Below are 20,018 nucleotides of genomic sequence, written 5' to 3'. Positions count from 1 at the left end.
ATGACTATGAAGAAAGCCATCTTCTGGGATGTGGCGCCTTGTAGATACTGTGTTAACCGACGTTTCGGAGGAACTTATTATCTCCATCTTCAGGGTAGAAGGATAAAAAAAGAAAATTTGCAAGCGATAAACCAGGGTGAGCAGGTTCTGAGAGACTAATGTCAAGTCGAATAAACCCAGGTATAAGAGCAGGAAGAGAAGGGAGAGGGACTACATGGGAAATCAGTAGAGAGGAGAGGGAGGAAGGGTCTGTGGTAATGCTGAGAAAAAACCCCACCTCTCTGTCCATAATGTCAGGATGGAGTTCAATCTCAATTGCCTCCATAATGATGTGATCCATATACAGGGTCTTGGCAAGGATGGAGGTATTCTGAAGCTGAATGTGGTGTCCCAAATCAATGTTGTGTTCAGCCACAGCTGACTTCTCTGGATGTTTGAGATGGATGTGCTGCTGATGCTCCTTCAACCTCATGTCCATAGAACGGCCCATCTACCCAATGTAGACCTTGCTGCACTCGCAGGGGATTCTGCATACAAGCAGTATTCTTAGTCTGGGCTATCTTTGACTGGCTGGAAGAAACTAGATAATTTCTTTGGAGGCAGGCCCACTGATTTGATGTTGAGCTGGGACAGCACTCTGCTGAGTCGGTTGAATATAGTCCCAATATAGGGCAGGAAGATGACCAAGTCCAGTTGCCTTGGCCCCTCACAAGTCTTGATACCGGTTTTGCTACATGGATGACACCATCATCTGGCCACACGGGCCCGACAAGCTTAAGGACTTCCTGAACCACCTACACAGTATCTACCAGTGCATTCAATTCACAATGGAGACCAAAATTGAGGGCAACATCCCCTTCCTGGATATAGATATATACAGGAGACCCGACAGTTCTCTGGGCCATAGAGTGTACTGCAAATCTACCCATACAGACCTCTACCTTAACGCTGGGTCCCACCACCACCGATCCAACAAGCAAGCTGTACTTTCCACTTTGGTGCACAGGGCTAGAGCTCTATGCGATCAAGACAGCCTACATGCGAAGTTGGTGCTCCTGGGGGAAGTTTTCATGCAAAACAGTTACAACTGGCAGATCCACAGAGTTCTCAACCTTCACCCGAACATCAGTCGGCCTGACGATAAGCCAGACTCATTCGCCTTCCTGCCCTATGTCGGGCAATATCAACAGAGAGGTGGGGTTCTGTCTCAACAAGTCACGGAAGCCTCTCATCTGTTCGCTCAAGAAACCTCTGGGGCAAGACACCAGATCCACAAGGCCACACAGGTCCATGCCCGACACTCATCGCAGCATGATGTTAATGTCCTCCAATTAACCTTGCCTTTCTCTCTCCCCCCAACAGAATATTCTATACCTGCTCTGGCTGGCTACCTGCAGGTTCATTTCCACAGACCGTTCCCCCCCCCCTCTCTACTCATTTCCCATGAAGCTCCTTTCCCTTCTCTTCCTGCTCTTATACAGCTGGGTTTATCCGACTCGACATTAGTCTGTCAGAACATGATCACACTGGTTCCTCACTCGTAGATCTTCTTTTTTCTTCAACCCTGAAGGTGGAGGCAATACGTTCCTCCAAAACATCGGTTAACATAATATCTACACAGCGCCACATCCCAGGAGACGGCGTTCCTCAAGCAAATACCGTACTTGGATTTAAATGTAATTAATAAACAAGGACAAATAGAAATGGAAATATACAGAAAACCTACGACAGATAAAACAATAAATAGTAACTCACACAACCCCAAAAAAACAAAAATTAGCAGCATATAAAAACTGGATACACAGACTTCTCACATTAGCCTTTAAAGAAAACATCAAAAACAAAGAATTAAATACTATTATTAATATATCACTAAATAATGGTTATAGGAAGGAAGACATCTGACATTTAAACTTGTATACATGTATGTATTTATATTGACCAATCACACTGTAATAGTAGTTTCCGCTTGATAGATTCTTCTGAAGTCTCTCAGACAGAAACATGTCAAAGATGAAAGATTATAAAGGACAGAAAAAACATTTACCAATAAAACTGGACAGACCAGGAAGAACCAAATAACAAAAATCAACCGATTATCTAGCAGCAGAATATGAAAGTACAGTGTCACTAAAAATAAAGTCTGCATTTGATAAGATTCTGAACCAGTTCCATCCCTTCAACCTAGTTCTCGAAGTTTCAGCTTAGTAATATCCTCTCACCGCATTTCCAGTTTTCCTAGCTAATGCTTTTGAAGAGGTTTTCCCACAATCCAAGTGCTGCAATGTTATTGTCTGTGGCTGTTAAGGTGTTCCTGTTTAGTCACAAGTGGTTAGACTGTTGGTCAGAACTCCACATTGTGAACACTTACAACTACAACATTTATATCTGAACCACAATTATGACAGAACTTACATTTTTAATTGACAACCACGTGCAGGAATACCAATACATTCTTTTGCAACTTGTTATATATTTTATTACTGTTCATTTTATTTATAACACTCACATTGATAGCAAGTGACACCTAACATCAATTCAGTTGAAGTTGTAACCAATTAACATAAAATTTGAACCCCCTTACTGAGGTTGAAACTGGGCACATAATGCACATCCCAGACATAAAGACAGAATCATTTCTATTTGGTGACGAGAATATGAATACTGCAAGTTTCTTGTATACAGAGTGATTTCCAAATTACAATACAACATACATCACTTCCTGATAATGATGATACAACTGTCCCACCCTATAAGACAGCTGGGAAAAGCAAACTTAGTTACTTCTTTGACCACAGTAATGCATAACATCACAGGTGAGTATGATGCGAGTTGCTGAGAAGCAGGTCAGAGAGACTCTCAAGAACAACCCTGCACCATCAGGCAAGCAGTGCGTAATCAGCAACAGTAAGTTGAGTATCCGGGTAGCAGTTGTAAAGGTTCCACATTGTCAGTACTCAAGATCTTTCAACTCAGTCTTTACTAGAAATTTCCAGAGATCCAAGAATAACAATGCACTCTCACTACCTGATAATCACATACTTCCAACATATTTTAGGTAGAAAGTGCACAACTGAATGGAATATATTTCTTCAGTAAGAATAAGAGGGCAACACCATAAATTAAGAATATGAAAATCACCTTTATACATGTTCCATCAGTAGTCTTTATGACCATGGTCTTTGTGGATGTGATGCTGTACAGTTTTGTAATTTTTTTTTCTTTGGCACTACAGCCCTCCTTTCTTCTACCATGAAGATGGAGGCAGTGTCCAATATATTGGTACTGTTTGCTAGATAACAAAGCATCAAATCTAAGAAGACCAGAATCTTAATATTCACCATTACAAGAGTATAAATCTAATATGGTCTTCTTAAACTGTGTCTCTTATACATGATCTTAACCTGTACAGAACTGATCTATCTAGGTTCTGGCATCCAGCATTAAAATGAGAAGCATTTTACCTAATGTTTGAGTTGCCCATCTGGTTCACCATTTCACCATATGATTTTTCCAGTATACCTTCTGCTCCATGGTGATCAACCTGAAAAATTGTACACAGTATACATGAGTCACCAGTTAATGCTGTTCTCTGAATACGAAAGCTACATTTTATTGACATATACACATCTTACAGTATCCCATGTATTTCAGTCACAATAAAGTTTGACTAATGATCATCTTCAGGTTATTTTCATGGGCAAAATATAATTCTGTACCTCCTAAAGTAATATGTAATGTAGCAAGCCAACTCCTTTTAATGGATCCATTATAGAACAAATGATATTAGTATATGGCATAACCTCCTTAGCTATCCATCGTTACACAGCAATGAAATCAAAATCACCACCGCTGCCACTACCATCACCAGGAAACGTCTTCATTATCTGTTCTATCCTCAACACATTGCACATAAGCTATCAAGTGACCAATATCACTACAATCAGTAACTTTGTCAATCTGTACTGAAAACACTTTCTTTCTCAACTCCTCAATCAGCTGTTCTTCTAAATCTTCTAATACATCAGCAATCCACTGAGATACTGTGGTATTTAAAAGCAGTATATTATGAGGCTGCTGAGCACATTTTATCTGTTGCAGCAGGGAGTGTCACAGTTTCAGCGGTTGTGTGCGGCTTCTTGTTCTGTGCTATTCTGTATGTCACTTGATGAGATGCTAACAGGGTTTTCAATGACACAGCAGCAGTATTAACAAACTCATCAAGTTTTGTATGGAGCGTTCTTCAGGCTTATTTTCCATTTCTGAATGTTTCATTTCAAGGCGCTGCTTCGGTTTATTTGGCTTCATACTGTTCGCTGTTCAGATACTGAGACACATCACACACTGAGATCATTCTTCAGTGTTAATTATAATACTCATGAAACCAAAAGACAAATTTGATTCATTGTACTTGTACAATTTCAGTTTCTACATACAGCTCCAACTACTATTTGCTGTAGGTTCATCAAATGGCTTTCATTTTATACACATTAAAAACCTGCACATTATTCTATGATGATGAAAACACCACTTATTAGTGCTTCACTACATGCAGTAAACATTATGGGATGTATGTTTTATGCCTGTACACTATGGAACTGATTTGTTTTTTATGTTAACATATCATAATCTATAATTGAAGTATTTCTGTCTTAACATGCTTAAGTCTATCACTGAAGAATAACTGCAATATATAAATGTCTTTACTCACTAACCTACATTAACAATGAATAACATGGCTTCACAGAGTTTGAGACAAGAGTTGTATTGCTCAGGATCATAGGTAAGCACTCAGCTTCACAGGCACAGATGGTGAAGAAAGTTGGGGGAGGGGGTGAGCAGCTTTCTTGTACACTTCAACAATAGAGTGAGTTGGTTTAATGGTAAATATACTAGCATTCCTCATACAGCTGCAAAGTTGAGTCCATAACATTATGTAGATTTATTCACACAGAGTCATTACTTCCTAAAACTGTCGATGCTCTACAAGTTTGAACTCTGTAGTACTGCATCACAACTAAACTACCTCATCCAAGCAAAGGATTTTAATGTTTCTCCATATTTCCTTAAAATCAGTTTTTCATACAAACAACATGCTCCCTCAGGCGAGACCACCCCACACGTTGGGAACCTATGTCCTACACAATTCCACCTCTCCCTACCTCAAAGATGAACTGCCACAATGTAAAATCCACTTGTCTGACCAAAGATTTGGCATTTTCAATTAATTGTCTGCAGCAAACATTAAAAATACTTGAAAGTACAATATTCCGCAGACTCTCAGAAAAACTTATTCATAATGAACAGCTCCTTTGTTATAAAAAGGCATATAAGGACAACTCTGATCTTAATTTCTAACAATTTACTGAGTCCCAAAGTCTCTGGACCTTTTATATTGAGTCCTTTGGCAATGTTTACTGATGATGCTGGAACATCCATGTCTCATCACCATTCACTACTTTTTCTAAAAGGTTTCGTTTTTCAAGCTATTTTGCTGACAGGTCTGAGTTTTTCTCATTATTCCTGATTGCAAAGTTGGTAGAGTTCTGACACAGACATCCTATTTCAGTCACTCAGCTACTTTCCAATCAATCAACAATCATTTCTCATCATCTTTCCAAATTCTGATTAATCAGCCTAAATTTTCTGTCACCTGTAATGACAGACAGTTCTTACAGTGGAGATATTAAGATTATGGTATTCCGGGATTTAATGTTACATAGTATAATTGAGAATACCAATACTTTGGAAGAAAAGGGTACCACCATCTTCAGAATTGAAAAAACATGGTATCTATCTATCAGATAATGGCAACATATCTTAGAATACCATACTTTTCATCATCCCTTCCTTCCTGAAACTGTTTAACCCACATAAATACTGTGCTAAACTCAGTGCCCTCTCTTTACACAAACTTGTGCAACACTTTCTAAATATCAGGGGCATTATTACTCAGTTTCACTACAAATACAGTGTGTCCACAAACAGATTGAGCTAGACACATGCGGTTTGCGGCAGATCATAGTGAAAGTCTGAAAGTTTTTTACTGACCTCAGTAGACCTCGATGTGTGCTCCCTTGGTAGCATGGAGAACGTCCAGATGATATTTGAGCTCGTGCCATGTTCTGTGGAGCACATCCACTGGAATAGCTGAGATTGCATTCCTAATACGGGTCTTCACGTCATCAAGTCCGTTAACTGGTGTTCAGAACAAGCTGCTATTGACATAACCCCACAGAAAAAAATCTGCTTTCCGAGACAGGATATTTCCAGGAAGATGGATCAGCAGAGATGGTCCAATGCCTTGGCCTCCACATGCACCAGACATAACACCACCGGATTTCGTCCTGTGGGGTTATGTCATGAGCAGTATGTTTCGAACACCAATTAATGGACTTCATGACCTGAAGATCTGTACCAGGAATGCGATCTCGGCTATTCCAGTGGACATGCTCCACGGAACATGGCAAGAGCTCGAATATCATTTGGACGTTCTCCATGCTACCAAGGGAGCCTACATCGAGGTCTACTGAGATCAGTAAAAAACTTCCAGACTTTCACTATGATCTGCCACAAACTGCATGTGGCTAGCTCAATTTGTTTGTGCACTATAATTTTTCAAAACCTCAAAGGCACTTTGTGGACACACTCTATAACAGTAAATCTCTGTTCTAACAATTTATCGCACGTATTTCTGACAAGTGAACGAAACATTAATATTATGGGATATGATGCCACATAGTCAGGTAAACAGGTACCAATATTTCACGTCACACGTATAAGTGTTGCATGAATAAATTAATATTTAATCTAAAACATAAACTCACCAGATTGATGAGGACCTGCCTGCTATAATTGAAGATTTGTGTGTCAAAATGTCTTGAGAAAGCCTCTGTATGGTTCTCATTCTGAATCAGGTGTGGCTTAGGTTTATACTTGAGGTTAGGAAGCTGATTCCAGAAGAGAGGTATTGACCCACGCGTCTAGGAAATAACAATATGAAAATAAACTTCTGCAGCTTTTATGAATTAATGTGCCACATAACACACAATGTGCATGCATTCAGCTAAAATGTCTATTACTAGGAATATGAGTAGCAGTCAATGAACTGATTTACAGTGAAAAAACAATCTATCTGACTTTGTCAAGCAGTTTGACTTGATGAAGTCAGATAAAATGCTTCTCCACAGTAAATCTTTAAAATAGATCATTTAAATAAGGGTTTTACAATGCCGATAGAGATTTACACGTAAAGCATACATGGCAAAATCTCAGCCTGTCATTAAAACAGGCATATACCAAAATTATATATATATATATATATATATATATATATATATATACACAGGATGTTTCACGACTTTAGGGCATAATTGCAGGAGGTGATTTCCTAGGTCTTTGTGATAAAAAAGTTCATATAAACATGTGTCCGATTTTGGACGGTTACGGAGTTATGACTGTTTTTTCATTCCAATACACGCCCTCGTGTGAACTGCGTCTGTCAGCTGTCGGGTCACTATTTTTAGCCAGCTACAGACAGAGCGTTCTCATTATCTCGACACTTGAGATGTACCTAAGGTGGGGGGGGGTTGTATATCCGGCACGGTTCATAATGGAGCAGCAGCCTGTGTTGCGGCTGGTGGTGGCATTTTCAAAAATCAGCTTTAAGCAATAAATAAATTCAAATTAAAGGTAATTTCACGAAGTTAACTTTACATTCATACTTTAAATATATCATGTATTATGATGGTTTATTATTTTGTTCCATTTATTGTCAGTAATCGTTACCTTCTATTCTGAGTTTAAAACGGTCATAACTCCATAACCGTCCAAAATCAGACACATGTTTATATGAACTTTTTTGATCACAGAGACCTAGGAAATGACCTCCTGCAGTTATGCGCTAAAGTCGTGAAACACCCTGTGTGTGTGTGTGTGTGTGTGTGTGTGTGTGTGTGTGTGTGTGGGGCATTTCAAATTCTCGAACATCTAATTCAAAACATTCCTTTCATTACAGCTTGTCATCCCAATCCTGGCAACAATACACGCAGTAAACACCATACTTTCTTTCACACTCATACGTTTACAAGAAAAACTCAAACTCAAACCCACACATAGCAACTGCACCATGTTGCAAAACTGCAAGTGAAGTAAAAACACAGTCTTCTGGGATGTGACACCATGCAATCTAGTAACAGCAATCTGGTAACACCCATTGCCTCTATCTTCATAGCAAATGTGCCTTCTTTCCTCATGATGGAAACAGAATGATCCTCTGAAATGGTGGTATCTATGTACTTAAGTACACAATGTCACATTACAGGAGACCATATCTTAATATTCACTGCCATGAACCTGAAAAATCTGCAAGTGAATTCTTTCTCTGGCTAATTCTAAATGCTATAAACTAATTTTACAATCCTTGTAAACACTTATACACATATTATCACGTGATAGTGACCATACAAGGGATTCTGACTGGTAACTGGATTTACTGGTCACCAAACTGTCTTCTTTACAAATAACTACACTGTTTATGAGTATTCACTATAATGTCACAATCTGTTATATCACTCTTGCTTGGTTCCTTGCTTGCTCTGCCTTCACAGCCACACTGCTAGGTTTTGGGTTGATAATAGGGACTCCTTTCTTAGCTCAAAGATGCTCTGCATACTGTTTTGTTGCAGACTGATTACAAAACACCACCCCTAACAGTTCCCTGACTGCTGTTTGTGGTTGTCATGCACATACATGGCTATCTGACTGACGCTTGATGTCACCTAGCAACAGATGACTCTGCAACATTATTCCAATTTCAAGATTCTGACTTTTAGGAATCATATCAGCATACATGCATATAAACAGATACATACAAATACTGCATTTCCTTTCTTCTCCTTCAGCAACCAAATTTTACTTTCAGGCCTTTTTACAGCTCATTTATTACATGTATTTCAGTTATAAAATGTGCTGGGTTATGTATTTGCACATGCATATTTGAAAGCTGCAAATATTCTCAAATGCTGACATGCCTCTAAGCCTGAAGCAGGGTGCACACAAAACACATGCAGTGTCTAAATCATCTTTCAAGCTGTATCACCATCATCAGATACTGACAGAGATCATAGTTGTCAAGTTATGAAACCATTTTCATCATACAATGGTGACCTGACCTGGTATACCAGAGATCTCATGGAACACACATGAATTTATGGCATAAGGCTGCCTACTCTAGGTATTACGTACCCATGATGATACTGTCACATGTTAGTGACTAGACATGGGGTTTGATTAGTTAACTTGATTTCCCTGAGGCTTATAACTTGTAACTACAAATGATTACAACAGTCTAGCTAAATTGAACCCTCTACAAATCAGTATAACTGCAGAAAACATAAGGTCTTCTGTTTGTTATTCTTTCACCACTAGTCATTGCTAGGTAAAGGCTGCCAACAATGGAAATTCCTCACAGCCAAAACAAACTGGTACTGCTCACTAGCTACTCATGACTGACTGACTGACTGACTGACTGACAGACATACTACTGCTGGCCCTCATTATATTTCTTGGCATGGACCGCACTGAAAACATAGCGTCCTCTATTGCTGCAACTCTATCTGTTGTGCCAGAAACATGTTTTCAATCATTTCTTATGTCTTGTTCAGCATAGTCTGTTTCCCACTCCTCACCATGCTGTACCTGCAAAAGTATTCCCATTCTGATATTACTCATGCTTGTGTCAATGATGAACTTCTCTTCTTCTAGTGGGTGCCCAAGGATGGGTGTAGTACAGAGGGTGTCCTTCAGCGACTGGAAGGCAGCCTCTACTCCTGGGGACAACTGAAAGGCTTGTTTCTCCTTTGAGTCTGGTCAGTGGTTTTGCAATGTTGGCCAAAACAAAGTTAAACCGCTTGTAGTACATAGGCCTAGGAAGCTCCTTAGTACGTGCTTGTCCCTAGGAGTCCCCCATTCCTGCAAGGCCTTCAGTTTCTTGGGGTATGCGATTAGTCCCTCAAATGACACGACATGGTGCAAGTATTGTGCTTCCTTCTGAAATAACTGGCACTTCGCCAGGCTGCGCTTCAGATGGGCCTCTCGAAAAATTTGGAACATTTCAGTAGGTTGTCCAGGTGTTCTCAGAACGTGCAGCCAATCATGATCATGTGCTGATACATGAGACACGACTTGTGAGGCCTCTTTAGGTGGTTTCCTTTAGCTGCTGAAACGTTTCTGTAGTGTTTCATAGGCCAAAGGGCATGTCTCAATATATACAAACCTTGACCCACTGAGAAGGCCATTTTTCTTATCTTCAGGGTGTAGCATAATCTTCCAATAACCACTCTTCAGAACCGTGGTGGAGAACCACTTGGCTCCAGCAAGCATGTCCAGTACATTGTCAGTCTTACTTAGCTGGAAACACTCTTTATGTATAACATCATTCAGATTCCTGTGGTTATGAAGGAATGTAGATCCCCGATTTTCTTCTGGATAAGAACAATGGGAGATGACCAGGGGTTGTCTGATTCTTTGACAACCTTGCGTCGATTCATGTCCTTGAGTATCTTGCACAATTCTGCCTGTTTCCTTAATGGAAGCCTCCTTGGAGGTTGTCGAATCAGTTGGGCCTCTACAGCAATGATACCCTCGGTCTCCCAGAATTCACTGTTCTCCATCGCAAAGGCGTCTTTGTACCATGCAGTTAGTTGCTCCCAATCTTGGATCCCTTCACAGCTGAAGTTTGGTCTGGCAGTAGCAATTTCGTCCTCTATTTTTTTTTATTATTAGAGGGGGTGGGTTTCCCCATGCACTTAGACCAGTTATTGGTCCATTGTGCATCCCCCTTTAATTTCTACTGTCGCCATACCCTACCGGTACTGGTGTGTGCTATCAGCCCCGCTCAGCCAATGAGGTCAGCCCTCGGTACCTGATATTTCTCCCATCTACCAGAGGCATTGGAAACTACTTGGGCGGGAAACTTGTTGCCTAATTTAGCTCAGAGGTCTCCTAGAGACATGAGGACCTTTTACGTGCCATCAATCTACGACACGGGGACCCATGGCTTAAAGTCCCTCCCGGAGGACTTGTTCCCTGAATTTTTCCGCCCTTAAAAATTCCACGACCTCTGCCAGGTTTGAACCTGCATACCTTGGAGTCATGAGGTGGGAACGTTACCCCTAGACTATGGAGGCCGCTAATTTCGTCCTGTAACTTTGTGGCGATCTCTTGAGTCAGAGGTTCCACTGCACCAAGTGGAGTTACCAGCACGACTGGTTCATGGCATGCCATGGGGAAACCTTTCGTTGGTGTCTGGTCTTTATAGGTAGAATTAATGGACCCCAGTGGGTACCTTCTGCCGATTCTGGCTAAGTAGAATCCTTCGAGAGTGTAAGTCACTGGGCTTCATTCTATAATGAATTTTTTCGTGGGGATACTGTAGGTATTGTGGTCAATGTCCACCACAAGGAGGAACGACCAGTGCCATGCCCCGGGTCTCTATCTTCCTGACCCAGTAGCAGCATGTAGCACCTAGATCCACGAATGCATTATAGGTGTACAGGACATCAATTTCAGGATGAACCTGTCTGTGGTTTCTGCGATGAACACCCGGATTCTATTGTGGCTTCACCCCAGAGTGTTCTACTAAGGCTTCCTTCACGATGGGTGGCGTCTCCCTTGATGCCATTCGCAGGATGTAGCAAGACCTCGGCTTCTTTTGGGTCATCCGACAGCAACGTCTGGCCTACCAACAGTCACGGACACCCTGGTATTGATGTTCATGAGACACGATATGTCACCAATCTCACTCTGGGCACACAGGCTCCACCCCATCAGCTATGATGTTGAATGTGGGTGAGGGTGGGAATGGAGATGGAGGCGTTCCCCTCTTTCCTCCCGGTTACTTCTAGTTTTCGGAAGGCCAGCTGGGTCTCGCGGGCTCTCAGTAGTTTCTTGAGCGCTGCCGTCCCATCTCATCAGCTCCCGTTTGTTCCTCGAGTGTCGGTCATTTCATATCCAGTGTTGACTATCTTCTTCTTCATCCTACTCAAGGGGGCAGTCCTTTCAAAAGCAGCAGCTATTCCCACAGCTCGAGCACATAAGCTGTCAGTAGTCTCGTCGTTCTGTTGGGGGATGGCTCCTCCAGACCTGGAGAGCATTCTGACTGCCATCTTACCTCTAAGAGTAGCTCTTGTCTTATGTCTCACTCCATTATCCCATCAGTGAATGCACAAGCAGCTTTTTACGAAGGTGTTCACGTATTTCAGTGTGGGCGTGGTGAACCAAATGGTCGATAGCGGCAAACTACAGTCAGGATTCCCTGACGAGCAGGGTCCTTCTATTCTCTTGAGAGTAGAACGCTGCTTCCAGGTGCTGGTCGCTCTAGAGCAGGGGTCTCCAAACTTTTCAAACCACGGGCCATATTAAGTAATTCAGCACTTTCAATGGGCCGGATAAAATAAGAAATTAATAACTCTAGGTATATGAGTTTTATTGAAAGCACAGAAATTCATAAACTATATATAAAGTACGTGAGAATAAATTATCGAATATTAATGACAACAGACAGTAGCAGAAAATGCTCATATTTTCATCACAAATTATAATAAAACAATTAATGTGAATGATGGAACTTTTTTTGCATTCTTAAAATCTGATTAAATTGAGGTTCAAATTCTGAAACGCTAATCACAAGTAGCGACTTTAATCGTTCATCGGATAAATTTGCCCTGTATTTCGACTTGATGTACTTCATCTGGGAAAAAGTTTGTTCACACAGATATGTCATCCCAAAAATGGAGATAAATTTACAAGCAAATTTCTTTAAATTTGGAAATTGATCAGAGTTCAGAAATTTATAAAATTCGATCAAATTTCCTTCCTTGTAATTGTCTTTAATATGATAATTTTCCTGAAGTTCAATAATTTCCATTTGAATTTGACTTGGGACATCTGCAGCATCACATTCAAATGGATTTTGAAACAACCTAATTTCCTGAGCACTGGAATCCAAATCAGCAAATCGCTTCCAAAATTGTTCTTTCAGATCTGAAATGACTAAATTTGCAAAAGAGGAAGGAAATTCTGCTTTACCCTTTTTATGCAACTCTGCACAGTATAGCATATGAACAAAGTTACAATTTTTCACTTGGCTTTCCAGAAGTATCAACTTTGCTCTGAATGCCTTGATAATTGCAAATAAATCACAGACTGATATTTTCATCCTGCAACTTTAAATTCAAATGGTTCCTATGGTTCACCAGATCAGCAAAAACTGCTAATTTCCAAAGCCACTCGGTATCTGATAGAAGTGGTACGTGATGGTTTTTCTCGGTAAGAAATATAGCAATTTCATTCCTGAGCTAAAAGAAGCACAAAAGAACCTTTCCACAGCTAAGCCATCGAACTGCATATAATATGTCAGGTCAATAAGCTCAGAATCACATTTACCAGTACTCACTGGAAAATTAGTTCAATTGGCGCATTTCTGCATGATTCTTTCGCGGGCTGGATAAAATCACATCGCGGGCCTGATGTGGCCCGCGGGCCGTAGTTTGGAGACCCTTTCTCTAGAGGTTCTCAAGCGCCTCATAATGTCTTTGCATGTCATTCCGGTAAGGACACAATGTAGAAGATAGGAAGCCTGGGCATTCAGGCAGCGATCAGGTATGTGGCTTTATTAGTGTGTCTACTAGTTGTGCTCCGCCACGGTCTCAAACTGCCATCAGAACTAGGCCCACAATGTCGTTCTGTAGAAATTAGATGTCTGCACAGGGCTGGTGCCTGTGGTCCCCAAGGTCTGCGCTCAGATCAGGCATGGACTCCTGCTAGCCTGGATTTGAGTCCATGTCGCGTGGTTTCTACCATGGTCTTTGTTGCTTGAATGTCAATTCGAGTCCCTGGAATCCGGAGGCGGAGCTCCTCATGAATGTCCTTTGTATCCACTATGAGGGAGATCGTTATTGCTTGTAAACCCAGCTGTGTTTCTTCAATCTTCGTGCTGTTCCTTGCAGAAGTGATGTGTTCATTGGTGAATGGATGAAATGATGTCCTCCACTCGATTCTTCGTGGTCTCTACCAGTTCAGGCCCCACAGAAATTATCGTGGCATTAATCTTTTCTTGGATAGCCCTCACTGTGGCCTTCATTTCTTCCTGGCTGCTCTCTATCATGGCTTTCTTCTTCTCTTGAGTGGTGCCCAAGTGACATCCATCTGTACTTTCATATTTTCTTGACTGGACTCCCATCTTTTCATGATTGCCTACTGTAGCCTTAATATCTATTACTATCTGCTGACTAGCCTGCATTTCCCACAGGGTGGCTATCAGATTCTCCACGTGTGCTATAGTGAGCTACCATGTTGGTTCAAATGAAATCAATCCAACCAATCACACTTTTGACATTTGTTTTCACTTGTTAGTGAATAAACGCGGGGCCTGGTTTGACGGAGACTAGTAACTAAAAATAATTATAACCGTCCCACTAATTTAAGCAGCCTCCATAGTCTAGGGGTAACGTTCCCACCTCGTGACTCAAGGTATGTGGGTTCAAACCGGCCGGAGGTTGTGGAATTTTTAAGGGCGGAAAAATTCAGGGAACAAGTCCTCTGGGAGGGACTTTAAGCCATGGGTCCCGCGTCGTAGCTTTACGGCATGTAAAAGAACCTCATGTCTCAAGGGGATCTCTGAGCCAAATTCAGGACATTTCCCGCCCAACAGTAGTCTCTAACCCCTCTAATAGATGGGGGAAGAATCGAGATACCGCTGAGCCAGTAGAGGCCGAAGTCGCTGGCTGAGTCGGGACTGATGGCATGCACCAGTACTGGTAGGGTATAGAGACTGGTAGAATATCACAGGGGGACACACAATGGACCAATATCTGGTCTAAGTGCATGGGGAAACCCACCCTCTCCAATAATAACAACAACAACAACCCACTAATTTACATACAATATAAATCATTACAAATGCAGCAATTATGTAGTCTTCTGTTTGTTATTCTATCACCATTAGTTGTTGCTAGGTAGTGGATGATAACAATGGAGATCCCTTGGGGCCAACCATAAAATGACAGTGCTTACTTATAACTTATAACTGATTGGGTGGTTGGTCAGGTAAATTGCTGTTGGACCTTGCCAGCACAGTTGCTCTTGATTCCAAGCCCTGTTGGACTCATGACCTTATTTTAATGTCTCATGAATCTATAATCTGTGCACTTCTCTCTGCTGACTGGTTATTTGTTAAATTGCTGTTGGTCCTCGTTATACAGCTTAGGCATAGAACAAACACAAAAAAACAGAGCGATCTATTGTTGTGTCAGTATCTGTTGCCATGGATACTGCAGCTTAGCAATGACTACCTTTACTTGTTCCACTATTCTGGCTTCAGTTGTGATGTCACAATATTTTAAATACACACCAATGATCCTACAAGGCTTGACATTTGGACTGCTGATCAAATGCAGTATGGGACTGAAGGTGTAGAGTGATTTTATGATGTAGACCATTACATCATCATCAGGGATTTTCAACATACCTCTGCTATTCATATGACGCTGTGAAAAGCAAACACACTTTTCTTCACTGTGGTTGCCTATACAAGATATCATGTACCCTTGTTTATACAACATATGGTCAGCATATGCCATGTTACACATCGCCGTTTTGGTGACTTCAATGATTGTTCATTTATGGTTTATTTGTGTGATGTCTCAAACAGAAGCTACCAGTGTCAAGCTAATTACTGACCTTTCCTGAAATGCCTAATTAACTTTTACATTGTAATTTGACCAATAGCCTTTTCTCTGATTGGCTCACAAGCTCCTAATGATCAACTGACTCCACAGACATGGCACAGAGTTGCACTATTTACCAGCCAATATGGCATTATATTGCAAAAGAGTGCAGTGTTAAGCATCTGGTAATACTAAGACTATACCATGCCACAGTTCATGCAGTTAGCTGCTAGATTCCCACAGCAGCTGCCAGGGTCATGTGGTGGGCAAAGTGGCACCAAAGCAGGTCTTTTCCGAGAACTTCAACTCCCCATGCTAATTTCCATTCCACCAACTGCTCCAAATTCATTTACCATCCTACCATTTGACACTATGCAGTCTAGATATTGACAGTGCTATTAAATAACCAACTGTGACATAAAAAAATCTAAAATTAAGGCATGACTGATACACAAGATAGCTGGATATTTCACTGGTTTTCATAAAACATGGTGGGCCAGCACAGCGCAGCCAGTATGACTGGTTACAGGCTGGACAGCTGAGGGGCCTGAGTTCGAGTCCCACTAGGTGCATGATTTTACTCCTCTCCACATCATCCAGACTGGATCTGGGGCCAACCAACCCTCTTATCCAATGAGTACTGGGGCCTCTTTTACTGTGGGTTAAGCACCCAAGGCACGAAGTTGACCACTCACCTCCAACTAGTGTCCAGGTCAAGAATCCATTCTCCCCCCCCATACATGATCATAGCACAGCGCTTAATTGCTTACGAACAGGGACAATTTTGCCTTTTTCATAATATGTGTTAATCATTCTTATAAACTTAAAATTTATATAGATTTAGAGGCACCATGGTGAAGGTAGACTGCTTGGACGGCACTCATCTGCCAGAGTGGAATGGACATTAGCAACATAATAGCTACAGAGGGGAACAAATTTATTCAGTTGGAGGGTAAAATAAATTAAGAAGGGAAAACAGACGGAAAGATAAACAGAAATAAATCAGTTCTCATATGCTATGAAATTATAAAATGAATGTTCTGGAACAGTAAGATTCCCCCCCCACACAAGAATCAGCAACAATCTATAAAGCATGTCTGAAATTCATACTGACGTTTACCACTGAAGCATCAGTCCATGAGAGAAACAAAAGCAAAATCGATACAATGGATACAAAATTTCTGAGGGCATAAACAAGAATAAAGAGAACTAGAAATGAAATATTTACATAAATTGGAATCCAAGGTTTATTAACAGGTTTAGCTGAACAGAATTAGACATGAAGTGTTTAGAAAACTTGGAGTTCGAAGTTTATTAATTTGTTTACAAGAGAGAGGACATACAATACTTCTGCCATGTAAAAGAAATGCAGAGAACAATGATACCAAGAAGGGCATTAGAATTCAAATTTATGAATGGAAACAATATTACAGGAAAACATGCGATGCAAAATCTGTCAAACTGTCAGTTCTACAGAATACAGTATCGGAGTGTATTTTCATGTTAGATATACATAAATTGTGGGTGTTCCATCTACACAATTGTGTAGTTCGATCTTCCACAATTTATGGAGTTTCAAACACAGATCAGAGTGCTGCACCATTATAATATATTAAAAATACTGACTGTACTAACCTGGACAAAAGAACTCCTGTCTCCACTGAATTCCACTATTTGTTCTGTCTCAACAAAGTTGGCAACATTACCCTGCACATCAATGCCTCTGGTAAAGAGCCGAGTTCCGGCTCGGAAACAACAGCGTCGTGACACAATTGTCCACAAGAATGGTTTGCCATTTAGTGAACACTGGTTAATTGAGATAACTGGTTTGTTTTCATTAAGGAAACTAAACAGACCGTGGACATCGTTCTCCAACTTCTGCTGAAAAATGTCGCCTAAATAATTTGTGGAAGTGGATTCTTCCAAAAAGGTTAAACATGGCAGACATACAAATAGATCTAATATTCATCTACAAAATACTTAAGATATCAATTCCTGTCTCACAAAAGAACATACCACAGTTAATGTGGTTTAGGAACATAATCACTCTTTATTCTGAGAAGTATAAAAAACATATAAATGCACTCTGCAGACAAAGCACAGAATTTCTGAATGTTAAAGTGTGCTTTAAAGGTTATAAAGTGTTTAAATCCAATTAAATGATCTGGTGACTCAAATGCAAGAAATAATGAAAGAAAGAGACCTTCAGACTGGAAAAATAGGACAAAATGGATACGAGTTCTGCAAAACCACTGTGATTAGCAAGAACTTGGGAAGCAGATATTTAATTATAGTTATATAACAATGCTGTCATCTCCCAAACATAAGTTATATCAACCAGCTAGGTGAATGATTTTATTGCTTCCAACACTTAATATATTACAGACCAACTCCGTGATTTTAGTCCACAAGCGAACTATACTGACTGAGCGACCGCCACTTGTCGGTGAAGTTGGTGCCAACTTTTTGCTGATAGAAGGTGTCACGTGGTCAGCGCAACGAATCCCCATGGCCGTTAATTTCGGTTTTCTAGACCGGAGCCGCTATTTCTTTGAAATAGCTCCTCAATTATCATCACGAGGATGAGTGGACCCCATTTCAGACCCACTACTTCTCCAAAAAAATCTGGTAGCGCCAGGAATCAAACCCGGACCTCTCGATCTGTAGCCAGGAACGCTGACTGACTGTTGATTAATATTAATTAACATTACTTTTTAGTTTTTTTTTTTTTTGCAATTTCTGTTTATTGTTCAGATGGCTGTGTGGCTTCTTTACAATGTCACATTGCATTCAATTATTAGTGCTCTTAGCAAAATATGTTTCAGTCACCGCTGTCATCAAGCACATTCCTCATACTGCCTAGAAGCTGGTACACTGTTAGAACCTGTATTCCATTATCTCTTGCTGAATGAACAACATTAATTAAAAATTTATGTTGACAGTTAAAATTCAAGTTTTCATCAGCTCTATGTTGTTGACTTTTCATATTGTTATTACTACTGTTTTTCTTTTGGGGAAGAACTTATTATATTTGTCAGATATAAATTCAAAAGTTTCTGTCACATTTTTGTAACTGTAACCGATATTTTATACATAATTTAAAGGAATATTTATAATACATGAGGGAGGTGGGATAGGCCAGTCAGTATAGCAGTAGTATAGTATAGTATCCAGTTGGCTGGATGGCCAAGGGGTTGGAGTTCAAGTCCCGGGTGTGGCACAATTTTTTTCTCTCCTCTCCTCTGGGGCCCATAAAGCCTCCTACCCAATGGGTATCAAGGGGTCTTTCCCTGGGGAAAAAAGGCCAGGGCGTGAAGCTAATCACTCACCTCCAACTAGTGCAGAGCTCAAGAATATGTGGATCTATACATCCATTCCCCATATTTCTTCATGGTGCAGTGCTTAATTAGTTAAGTACAAGAACTTTAACTTTATTTATAATACAGCATGTGCCAAAAATACAGTACTGAAATGAAGACATCCTGTTGATACCACTGTCTATTCATATGAAGGCCCCTTGCAAGACAGAACCTTCTCAAATCCTGAAGAAATGGTCTGATCACCATATCCCTGTAGCATTCTTGGGTAATGGTAAGAGCATTGCCTTCCTCATCCTCAATGAAATAGGGGCCTAATATACCATGTGCTGAGATGGCACACCATATTGTCACTAGTGTACTATGTAGCAGTTTCTGGACGATAACATCTGGCTGCTCAAAACCAAGGAAGCGAGTTGTCTGGTGACCACTTCCGTATGAGCAGAAATAATACTCAATTATGAATACTTTTTCCTCCATCGAGAGACCCATTTCCAACAAATGCACAACACAACTTCCTTTTCACTACTGAGAACATGTGCGGCTGGAGCTATGCCCTATCGACAAATGCACATGCGCGAGTTTCAGTACTGCATATTTTAGCACATACTGTATATTGTGACATGCAGACCCATTTCTGTGAAACATCTTAACCCTTTGACGCGGTAATTTAAATTCCGCGGCTGCGTCTCCTGCGGTAATATATTCAGCCGGCCATTTAAATTTTGCTCGAAAATGATTTATTCATCATTGTTCTTAAATTCTATGAGATAGGAACATGAAACTTTCACTAAAATGATCTTAAAAGGTGGTTTTATAACCTTACCTTATAATATGAGCGCCCTTTATATCTTCAATGGAAGCAGGTTTTTTAGTATTTGAGCAGTGAATGGTACGCCTTGAAGCATGAAACTTTCACTAAAATGATCTTAAAAGATGGTTTTTATAACCTTACCTTATAATATGAGCGCCC

General features: G+C 40.6%; 1 protein-coding gene across 3 annotated transcripts in view; it reads right to left on the bottom strand.

Moving 5' to 3' along the window:
* The window catches only part of LOC111867101 (phosphatidylinositide phosphatase SAC1), a 75,295-nt gene that overhangs the window by 30,227 nt on the left and 25,050 nt on the right, over positions 1-20,018 (bottom strand). For 2 of the 3 annotated variants that reach the window (XM_023856608.1, XM_023856607.2), the window contains exons 6-8: positions 17,364-17,551; positions 6,828-6,983; positions 3,465-3,544 (exon numbers count right to left, since the gene is read on the bottom strand). In XM_023856608.1, the coding sequence (XP_023712376.1) occupies positions 3,465-3,544; positions 6,828-6,983; positions 17,364-17,551 (424 nt within the window). The remainder of the gene's footprint in view (positions 1-3,464; positions 3,545-6,827; positions 6,984-17,363; positions 17,552-20,018) is intronic. The other variant, XM_023856609.2, reaches the window with a different exon arrangement.

The sequence above is a fragment of the Cryptotermes secundus genome, unplaced genomic scaffold (assembly GCF_002891405.2).
Source record: "Cryptotermes secundus unplaced genomic scaffold, Csec_1.0 scaffold291, whole genome shotgun sequence".
NCBI lineage: Eukaryota > Metazoa > Arthropoda > Insecta > Blattodea > Kalotermitidae > Cryptotermes > Cryptotermes secundus.
The sequence above is the reverse complement of the archived record's forward strand: the minus strand, read 5'-3'. Positions and strand labels throughout refer to the sequence as shown.